The sequence below is a fragment of the Haliotis rufescens genome, unplaced genomic scaffold (assembly GCF_023055435.1).
Source record: "Haliotis rufescens isolate VD_foot unplaced genomic scaffold, xgHalRufe1.0.p SCAF_83, whole genome shotgun sequence".
Lineage (NCBI taxonomy): Eukaryota > Metazoa > Mollusca > Gastropoda > Lepetellida > Haliotidae > Haliotis > Haliotis rufescens.
The window spans coordinates 78,786-90,546 of record NW_025964376.1 but is presented as its reverse complement, the minus strand read 5'-3'; the positions used below and the strand labels follow the sequence as shown (position 1 = coordinate 90,546).

General features: G+C 40.7%; 1 protein-coding gene across 1 annotated transcript; it reads left to right on the top strand.

Annotated features, from left to right (window-relative positions):
- Positions 1-822: 822 nt before the first annotated feature.
- On the top strand, positions 823-10,291 carry LOC124126544. The gene is made up of 8 exons (XM_046490007.2): positions 823-934; positions 1,412-1,602; positions 2,325-2,433; positions 4,471-4,590; positions 5,837-6,012; positions 6,958-7,237; positions 8,462-8,602; positions 10,040-10,291. The coding sequence occupies exons 1-8, from the start codon at positions 895-897 to the stop codon at positions 10,066-10,068; spliced, it is 1,086 nt and encodes a 361-aa protein (XP_046345963.2). The 5' UTR covers positions 823-894; the 3' UTR covers positions 10,069-10,291.
- Positions 10,292-11,761: the final 1,470 nt, after the last annotated feature.

The following is an 11,761-nucleotide window of genomic DNA, read 5'->3' as shown; positions in this document are numbered from 1 at the left end:
ATGAACAGCTGTGCATATCCTTTATCTAGTCACACATGCTAACGTCAGCTACATAGTAGTGTCTTGAAGACTTTGTACGTCTTGTATTTTTTCATACGGTGTAAATGCTTCTTAGGTTATATTTAGTGAGTTGGGTTTAACACCGCTTTAAACAGTATTCCAGTTATATCATGGCGTGTCAGCTTAATGTGGGAGGAAAGCCCGAAGTGCAGGTCTCAGACATTAAACACTTCGGTGAAACCCACGAGCACGGGTATGGTGATGACAAACCTAGAATCATAATCGGGGCGAACCGGGATTCGAACCCACAATCATAGGTTTCTGGCGTGCCATAGGGATGCAACTCTGCACAGCGAATCGCGGCGCCTTAGACGACTGGGCCACCCGTGTCCCCTATCTTATATTTATTTAAATGTAGGTGTTCCTGAACAAATTCATTTATGTACCTACCTACACACGGTCAAAATCTAAATTCATTGCACGTGACAAAAGGTAACTGGATAGATAAGGTAGCCCAGAGGTTAACGCCTTGACGCTTCACAACGAATGCCCGGGTTCGATTCTCCACAGTCATGTCACTCACTCAATTACTAATCATTAACCGAACAGTTGTTATCTGTCCTTCGTTCACATTGGTATTAGTTTGTCGTATGTGGCTAGATAGTGTTTAAAAAGATGCACCTTCTTAATCACCATACCTGAGCTACAAAGCAACAGTCTAAACTTTGTTCACACTGTCTTTGGTTCCGCGGGAATGCTGAGGTCTATTAATATAACAGACACTTTCCACGTGACCCTGTACTTCTGACAGCTGGTTTGAAACGCACAGATAATACCGCATAGCTTCACACTGTCTTTTCTACAACTTCGGGGTCGACATTTGTCCAAGTAACAATGATTGCATTTACATCGTGCCTCGTCCTTTTGGTAACAGGTAAGTACGTTTACCTTTCTGCGGTAACTATTTGCACCTCAGGTGGACTTTTCAAACGCATGCACATTTATAATCAACCGTGTGATATATCCATGTAAATATATATGTTTGTGTGGATAATGTACAATATAGGAAATATGATCGATAAATCATCATCGACGCAATACAATAAAGAAACCTTTGCTTCAGCTTAAAATCCAGTTTTTTAATAATAATAAAGTTCACAAATATATCTTTGTAGTCAATCCTCGTATATCTCATATAAATGCGAGTAACTTTGGTTGTGAAAACATGACGTCAGAGGTATTCTCATTTATATAAGATATCCGAGGATGGACTACAAAGATACACTTGTGATGATAATTGCTTGTTCAGCATTCTTCATCTGAGTAAATCTGATGTCATCACTTATGCTCATTTCATATATTCTCTTATACGTAAAATAGCAGCATTCTTTACGTGTTCATTATGCAACAGGGGCGGTGTTCTCGTATCCTGATGTAGATACTACCTGGCTGAAGGCCACTCTCAAAAACCCTTTCTCTGAACCCCGCCACCATGTCACTAACCCGGCATACAAAGCTAAAGCCAGGGACTTCATCATCAAGGAGTTCCGAAGCTACGGATTGGAGACACACAACCAGACTTTTGACACGAATCTTGCGACGGTAACACTGTTTGTTATGCGACTCTTGCTCAAACGTTGTTTGATCAGGGTTACAGCATTCAAGGCCTAAAACGCTTTCTAATAGGAATCATAAAACCATGTAGATCTATTCTTTGAGTGCTGACTGTGCACTTTGTGATTAAACGTATGAATCTTGGCACAGTTGTAGGACATGACATTCCAAATATTTTAAGACGTGGGTCCACCGCAAAAATTCCAATATGGCCGCCAAATCCAATATGGTCGCAATGGAGAAACGAAACTAATATATCTCGTATTAACATTACCCACTACCTAAATATGTCATGAAAAATGTACATTTTCGAAGGTATTTACCCACCATTGCATATGTAAAGTACATAACTGTATCATAATTGACTATTTTCGAATAACGTTCCTCCATGGCGGCCACGTCGGATTTGGCAGCCATATCGGATTGTTTTGGGTGGCCCTGTATCTTATGATATTCGGACTGTCATAACTGAACTCTGCCAAGTTTCATGCTTTTATCACAAAGTGTACAATTTTTTCACGAAACCGCTGGACTATGATAAAGTTTTGTTTTAATTTTCTATTAAACTTTAATTTACAGACACACACATATTAACTGGTCTAATTATTTTGCTATTTTGACATATTAAAATTGTCTCTTTCGGAAATTAAAAGGTTGTATATCATAAACAGGTGTCGTATGGGCGTTTATATCCTCCGATTACCTTCCAGGTGAAAGGTGTAAATGTAATCGCAATTTCGAAGGGAAAGTATTTCAATACAAATAAAGATCAAATAGTTGGAGTCGCAGCACATTACGACACTATGAGAAACACACCAGGTAAGCATTTTTATGGCAATTGTTTGTTTCATCTACCCCATTCTATCTTTACAGTTCCCTATTTTGCTGAAAAAAGCGTCAAAACCCTTTCCATAACCATTGGCAATCTCGGTCCATTGGTCAATACCGATATATTATAAGCATCTATGTATCACTATAGCGAGAAGGTGAGCGTATCTTTGCCCCGTCGGTGACATCGTTAAGAAACATATGTAAAACACAGACCTAAATCATGATGAATGTAATGGACATAGCACTGGACACTCTCGATTAACCCATGTATTAGAGCTCCATTATTATGATAAATAAATACGCCACCAGTTTTGTTTTGATGCCGATGGGAAACTACCCGTCCAATCCAATTACAACCACCGTGCAGAGTCGCGTCCCTTAGGCACGCCAGAATCCTATGATCGTGGGTTTCACCAAGTGTTTAACGTCTGAGACCAGCATCATTGGTGATATCACTGGCTGATTGTTCAAAGCGACGTTAAACCAAACTCACTCACTATGTCATACAGGACATGTGTCGCACCACGAGACTTCTCCCGCACTTTGAACCTAATCCTAGATTATGCAACGTATATACATATAGTATACATGCATCTATATTCTTTCATAATATATACCTTTTCCGATTGGCTGCAAGAGCTTGCTTTGAGCCCGATTAAAATTAAACACTGCTACAAATAACAGTTAAGACAAATTACACTCATGAGTTAAATGGATTCCGTGCTAAGTGAGATTGAAAGGTCACCACTGTAACGGGGATGTAATTGGAATAGGGACACAGCACCCTGGGCCAACTGAGAGATTATTTTTCTGAACAATAAGCATGTCCCGTCTACGGTTTCATATTTTTTTTGTAAACCCTGTGGACGAATTATTTGTTTTCTAGGATTGTCGATAACAGATGATTCTTTCCCGAATACGATCAGCTAATGGTGTCCCAGGCTCAAATCCTTACATCCCCTCGTGATCTAGTAGGAATACTGTTGACTGGTGGTATACTCCCTCATTCACTTACTTTTCATGTATCCTCACGTGAACCAAATGTTCAAGATATTCAGTTGGCCTTGCGTCGTAGGCTATTGCATTTTCGACATTTCCTCAAAAATCACAGAGCCACAATGCTGACATTATGAGTGGGAGATCCCAGTTAGGATGTCTCTGAAATTCCGATCAGAATGTAAACATTGTCGTCATGGCATCCATATTTACCCATTTTGCATACATCGTTATTCTAAAATGCATGCAGCAAGCGTGACATCATGTGTGTGGTATTGATATATTCATAAGTTGATTTGACATTTTCCCCCATTTAACCATCACACGCACCAATATAATCCCAGCAATACAACTCTATAAATAACTCACACATTCTTGATAAGCCACAGCAGTATCATTTTGAGGTATCATGTTTGCAGTATGATTACTCGTATTAACCTTTTTCCTGCCATTTTAAATGTATCATCATGCACCTTTACAATACGTATTACGTATGTGATATGCAGAAGAACATCAAATGCCTAGTTTACTGGATTTATGTAAACATATCTAAAGCTTCTTTGGCTAAAAAATTAAATTATGTGTATACGTGTACCTCCAGTTCAAACATCTCCACTGACAAAGGTAAGCTCTGCCAATTTCTCAGCCTTTTTGTGCAGTTAACATAATGTCATTGAATTTTGCCAAGCAGTAAGTATGTTGTGTGCATCATAACAAATACTGCACTTTTCGGTGTCTAATTCCATACTTCATCTCGCTATGGCTGTTTTGACGTATCAAATCTTCTGTTATATTTTTTGCATTTTCTTGTTTGGTAAGTCCTGTAGGACAAATGCACGCATTGAGGGCAAATTACAGTGAGGTACAGAATCTATGTTTTTCAGTTATCCTCTAGGGGAAAGTCAGCTGAAGTAAAAATGCAGCAATTATTCCGAAAGCAAACTTTAAATGATTAGACTGAGCCGAACGCTGACAACATTTAATCAGTTTGCAGTTCTTGTACTTTGCACAAACATTCACTTCGTGCAGGCGTCGATGACAATGGTGCCGCTGTCGTTGCCATGCTGCAAGCTGCCAAACATCTAGCCAAGTTCGGGCGAAACTTCACCGTGATCTTCGTCGCCTTTGATTTTGAAGAATGGGAGGAAAGTAGGTTAAGTTTACACATATCATTCCGATTGTTGAGAGACAATGCGTTTGAAAATGCTAAGCATACTCAGGCAATGTTATGGAACTTTAAAAACGTCAGAAAAGTGTTGTTCTTTGTTTTTTTCTGTTCCTATTTCAACATCTATTTGAAATATAACACCTCAGCAAATTCTTTTCCGACTGACAAATCGTTTGATTTGCTTGTTTGTTCACATAATGTAAATGTGAGATGAAGTATTGAAAACACCCGTGCTGAACAGCTCGCGTTCTAAATGCCCCGGGGCGGTCGGGTAGCCTACTGGTTAAAGCGTTCGTTCGTGACGCCAAGGACCCGTGTTCGATTCCCGACATGGGTACAATGTGTGAAACCCACACTGGCATTGGTTTGGTTGGTTGGTTTGTTGTTTAACGCCGCAATATTCCAGCCATATGACGGCTCACTGGCATTGACTATATATATATATGACCGCCTTCGTGGTCTTGTGGTAGAGCGTCCGCCCGGAGAGCGGAAAGTCCAGGGTTCGATCCCGGGCCGCGTCATACAAAAAGACGTTAAAAGATTGTACTTGTTGTTACCCTGTCTGGCGCTCGGCATTAAGGGGCTAAAACAAGGACTGGTCGGCTCGGAGTCAGTATACTGTGTCTGAGTGGGGTATTCATGTTAAACTGCGGCATGGTATCTCAGTGAGCTAGTACTATAAATCGGCATCAACCCGGACTAGTACAAGCAGCCACACACATACACGTGCATGCACGTCGCTATATAAGTGCAATAATCTTGGACGCGACGTTAAACCCAATTTCACCTCACCTATATATATATATATATATATATATATATATATATATATATATATATATATATATTTCATTATGGCAATGTTAACTTAAAGTATTTACAATCAACCTGATATTCAATTAGGCGATGACGTGCTGAATATATTGCATACAGTGTGTGGTGTTAGTTGACTGCTTTATACAATAACGTATATTTCCCAATCCCTTTGTTCATTTTCAAATTGTATTTGCCACTATATTAAGTCATCAATGTAATATGTCAGATGTGGGATACGCAGTTTCTCAGAATACGTTTGTAATGTTCCTCCTAATACAAGTCTGAAATACATGTAACAATGAAACCATATGTGTTTTGGAAAATATAGACTATTCAGCACATCATCACTCCTACATTTACATACATTTAAAAAAAACGAGGATGTGTTTCACTGGTATTATTTTTTTAAAGACCTTCCTGAAGAAGCATGTACCTACCTTAGTTGTGGAAGCAGGAAGTTCGTCAGTGAATGGATGCCATCCTTTTGGACCACTATGCCCAATCTCAAAGGGTTTATCGTCATGGACACCATTGCAGACATTCAAGAAATGCCAGACACCCAACAACTCCCACAAGGATTGGGGCTGGTAGTATTCTAAAATTATTACGCCTCTTGTATTAAAAACCGTCAGCTTTACACAAGCAGTCCCCGCTTAGGCCCCGTTTACAAACCCCGTTTACAAGTCAATGTAAAGTATAAAAAAGTAATAATTTGAAACATTGCTCAAACATAATGTACAAGGTCTATGAATGCCTCGGATATATTTTTGTATAATTGTGTTACCCGTGGATGTACTGGGGGCGAGTACTGACCCAGGGTCTCCGCATGCTACATCATAAAAAAACATATGTGAGTGATGTCTATTCTGCTGTACAGTCATTTAACTGGAATATTGCAGACTGCGGCGAAAAACAACATTCACACATACAGCAAAACACAACACAACGGAAAATGCCAGGGCAGTTGCAGTAATGTTCAATGATGAGTATGTTTGCGACAAATGTTATCAATCGTTTTATTAAATTCCATAATCTAATTAAGTATTTCTGATTTTAATGTTATACACAGTGGAAAACCAGACCTTACTGCTTGACTTGTGAAAGGTACACAGGGTGAGGTTCAAACTTCTTTCTCTGTCGCAGGAGCTTCTTTAGCGTTCATACAGCCATCTTGAAATTTCATGACATGATTATACAGTTACAGTTATTACAGTTACTGTACCTTCACCACAAAACTTCAAAAGATGAGACCCTGTAGGTAGTCGTTAGTTGGTTACCCTACAATAAGTCACATTCTAGGTATTTCACCGCGGCATGCAAAAAATGGGTTTGCTGGTCAAACGAGTCATTGATGGCATCATCAGTCAGCCAAGACAGAGACTGACCACACAATCTCCTTTTCAGTCGCCTTTTATAATAAGCACAAGGTACTGGGTACCTAATGTGACCTTTCACTTCCCCTTCGTAGTGCCCTGTTGGTTCCTGTGGTGAGCTCTAACGTGCTATAAAGCTAAATCCCCATTTATCTCCAGTTTGCCCCGGGCGTTGTAAGCAGCGTTAACTCTGACGGCAAAAAGGGAGATTTCATCGCAGCAATTGGCCGTGCCTACGATTCTGACGTCCTTGATGCCTTCGTCACTTCCTACACCGCCTTGGGTCAACCTGAGTTCGAGCTTGAGAAGATTAACATCACCGTTCTAACTGGCCCGACACTAACACAGCAGCAATTCATGATTTTCAATGATCTTATAAGGAGTGATCATTATTCTTTCTGGTCAAATGGTATGAGGGCAATCTTCCTGACGGACACAGGTACTGTTTTAGGTTAAGGAGTAATTATTTGCAAAGGAGTGTTTATGAAATAATTAGATATGTTAAAATGGAAAGGATATGTTGATACTGAATGTTGATTGTATTGCAAACATGTGTACATGATAATGAATTAACTGCTTCGAATTCCGAGCCATTTGAAACAGAGACCCGTGGTTGGCTGCATTTGGAAACATTGCTTTCCAGTGGATGTGTCTATTACAGCCATAATTCTGGCAGTATTGAAGTCAGAAACATTGATGAAATTGACTGCAAATTGTGAAAAGTGTCTGTCGATGTAATACAACAAATAAATTCATTCATTTATATAAATTTATTGTTCAGGTAGGAAACTAGGTATAGATAGTTCATTATGAAACATAAAAGAAAATAGTTAAATTTTATGATTATCTTATGAATATAGAAAGGTTTTGACGCTTTCATTTCTTATCCTGAACTGACTGAACCCTAACCAGATACTATTTTGTGTGTGCAGTATCCCTTGTAGAATGAATGAAGTGTGTAAGCTTGTACTGTGACTTCTGAGACAGAGCTTCGTCAGCTGAATGAGTGAGTGAGTTGGGTTTAACGCCGCTTTGAACAGTAGTCCAGTTATATCACGGCGTGTCAGCTTAATGTTGGATTAAAGCCCAAAGTGATGCAGGTCTCAGACGTTTACCACTTTGGTGGTGACAAGCCTAGAAACATAATCGGGGTCAACCGTGGTTTCTGCTGCCAGCAGGGTTGGACATGCTTACCTTTTTCGCGAACACCTGGTGTCATCTCTTATCTTCATTTGTCCATTCATATTATTTTCACCACTAATTTCCCTTTCAAGCCCATTGGAATCTGTTTCGGTGGGTAACTTATTCTTCTCTAGCTTTGACATTTTTTATTTATTGGATAGAATGTCTGCTCGGAGAGCGGAACGTCCGTGGTTCGATCCCCTGGCAGTGTCGTACCAAAATACGTTAAAAACGGTGCTTGTTTTACTCTGCCTAGCGCTCGGCATTAAGGGGATACCATAAGGGGTGTCGATTCGGAGTCAGAATAGTGTCAGAGGGGGATATCCATGTTAAACTGCGGCATGATATCTCAGTAGGCTGGCACTATTAATACGCACTATAAGTCAGACTAGTGCAAGCAGCCAAACATACACGTGTATGTACGTCGCTATATAAGTGAAATAATCTTGAACGCGACGTTAAGCCTAGTTTCACGTTTCAGCCAACTTCCGAGGGTATATGCAAGCCTGCTACCATCACTACTGTGACACGTTTAGCCGATTCACAGACAAGATGCTTCAGTTTCTCGGGAAGACCACCCAAGCTCTCATTGGTTCTGTCAACATATTGGCGCCATCTACCGGTAAGAGTGCTCTCCCCTTGGGAGTAAAGGATACCCTCTTAGCGGTACATTTTTTTAACGTTATTACATTCTGGATCATTCAAGACCAAACGTACATCATATACCATTCCATAACAAATTAACAAAACTAAAATTTAAAAAATCGGTAATAAATTATTATACTGAACATTATACTGAACCGCAAAAGAAACGTCACCCCAAGTAACATTGCATGAAAAGTTGTCATTTAAATATTTGGGTAATTTTTGTCAAAGATTCTAAAATTCAACTTGATGATAAAAAAACCAAAGCAGATGACAATAAAACCGATCGCCCAAACGCATCACGGCAATGGCCATGGTAACATGATGCACGTGAGTTCCGTGTAATTTGAAATGCACATGCGTTCCCCCATTTCTTGCCCTAACAAAATCCACCCAGATTGGATAACATTCATTCGTTATTGAATTGCGTCAGGCGTTCCTCAGAGTGTGGGCTCAAGAGCCTATGGCCTTCATCAACCGCCTCATTCATTCCATGTATCGACGTTGCACGACAGTCATCAATGCACATGGCGGACATACGAGATACTGACTTGTGATGCCATTTTCTCAGAGACTAGTGTTGTGTTTCACTTTAAGAACGTTTGACACTTTAATTTCCACCTTGATGATCAGTTTTGCCAAGTTTCATTTTTTGATATGTCTCAAAGTATGTTTACGGGGTTTGGACAAGTAAGGTTTCTCATATATCTATCCATGGTGACATTTCTTTTGCGGTTCAGTATATTAAACAAAAATGATTGAAAAGTATAAGATTCACAATTTATTTCGAAGATATTTTTGTTTGACATTAAATCTACATCGAAACGTCGCTAAAAGCAATGAACCAGAGTGAGAGAGAGAGAGAGAGTGAGCGAGTATGGTTTTACGCCGCATTTAGCATTACTTCAGGAATGTCACGGCGGGGGACACCAGAAATGGGCCTCACACATTGTGCCCATGTGGGGAATCGAATCAGGGTCTTTGGCTTGACGAGCGAACGCTTTAATCACTAGGCTACCCCACCGACACCAATGATCCTGAAGTTATTATCCATAGAGTAAAATCAAGGTTAACCATAACTTGTTAGATTGGTACTATATAAACTATACCTGTCGTAAGAGGCGACCAATATGGTTCGGGTTGTCAGGCTGGGCGACTGGCAGGTGTTTTTCATATCGACCATTGGTTTGTCTGGTCAAGATTCGTATATTTACAGGCCGCTGTGATATAGCAGGCATATGTCTAACTGGGACGTCAGATAGCATTCACTCAACGATTCACTTCGGGTTTATGTCTACACATTTTTAAAGAGGACATATTGCAGGACATATTGCAGGACATATTGCAGGACATATTGCAGGAGATGTGTCTCAGATCTTAGACTGTTGTTGACAAACCTACTTGTGTGTTTCAGAATTATCGGGAAGTGCCCTGGTTGGATGACAAATGACTCTCTGATTTGCAATTACAGCGTCCAATTAACAAGACGGATGAATTACAGGTTCTTTCTGAAGCGTGGTTCAATCCCTGACACGTCTTCATCTGACTTCATTCCCGTTTCATAATTCACAATTAGTTTATTCCACGTTGGTGTATTCTATAAATGACAAGCATGTAAATCTAAGATTACAATTATGAATGTAATTCTTTGAATAATGTCATATTGCAAGCTTGATTTGTCCTGTTGTATATGGACCTTTGGATCAGAATGGTCTCTCTCTGTGGAATCTTGTATAGGCGTTCTGCCCTCCGACTCATCTGTATCTGGGACGCATCATGCGTACGTTTTTACTGAAAAAAGAAACGCCAATATAGTTCAGTTTGATGAACCTGAGTTTAATGACGTGTACATGACGTTGACCAGTACACTTCGGGGGCACTTGGTGTCTGAACCACATATCTGTAGAATGGCGACACAAAGATCCGTGAATTTCCTTGGTGCGTGACGCACTTGGTTGATGAGGAGACTTTATCCCATAGTCTTCAATTGTATATATATCTGGAATAAGTGCTGGCCATAGAAGACTCTAGTGGAAATGTAGGAAGTATTCTGTTAGTCCCTGTTTTTTGGACTTGGTCGATGCATCAGCGAACACTAACGCCACTGCCTGGTCCAATATTGTTGAAGATAATGCGACCACTTCGCTAGTTCAGGCATCTCGTATCCTTGGCTACTCAGGATCTGTATCTGGAAAAAACATGCATCTGACTCCCACACAACTCGGCTGTTCCAAACTGTAACTCCGTTGCCTGGTTTGGAAATGCACTCTCTGGTCTCATCTAAGCAAAGGGTCGTCCTCCTTTGTTGCTGTCGCCAATCCATTGTAGCATTACCCAGTGCTGTCTGCTGTGACGATTGCTAGCTTCAAGGAAAGCATCGCGGGCTAGTCGTCAGCAAGTGATCTACTAACTGTATCAGGGGGCACGGGTGGCCCAGTCGTCTAAGGCATCGCGATTCGCTGTGCAGAGTTGCGTCCCTTGGGCACGCCAGAAACCTATGATTGTGGGTTCAAATCCCGGTTCGCCCCGATGATGTTTCTAGCTTTGTCAGCACCATACCCGTGCTCATGGGTTTCACCGAAGTGGTAAACTTCTGAGACTTGCATCACTTCGGGTTTCCTCCCACATTAAACTGAAACGCCGCGATATAACTGGAATACTGTTAAAAGGGGCGTTAAAGGGGCGATTATGTTTCTAGGCTTGTCAGCACCTAAGTGGTAAACGACTAAGACCTGCATCACTTCGGGCTTTCCTCCCACATTAAGCTGACACGCCGTGATATGATTGGAATACTGTTAAAAGTTAAACCCAACTCACTCACTCACTCACTCACCTAAATGTATCACCATAGGTGATGGTTGCAGTTCGGCCACCGAGCTATCTAATTTGAAGATGAGATTCCGTCTTGCAGTTGTTGCCGACGCAGTTGTTTGGGTGGTCACCGTAGGACGTCCTAATACAAGGCCAATCATTTGCGATCTTTGTGCTCTTGAAACGTTCCCGCTGGCGATAAATTGCCGTTGTGTGTTGCTCTGCCAGACATGGCCAGACAGATATCTGCTGGTGTAGTCTCCTTGGTCTCTTTGTAGTCATGACATGACTGCTTATATCGGACAGCGTTTTACACCCTTAGACC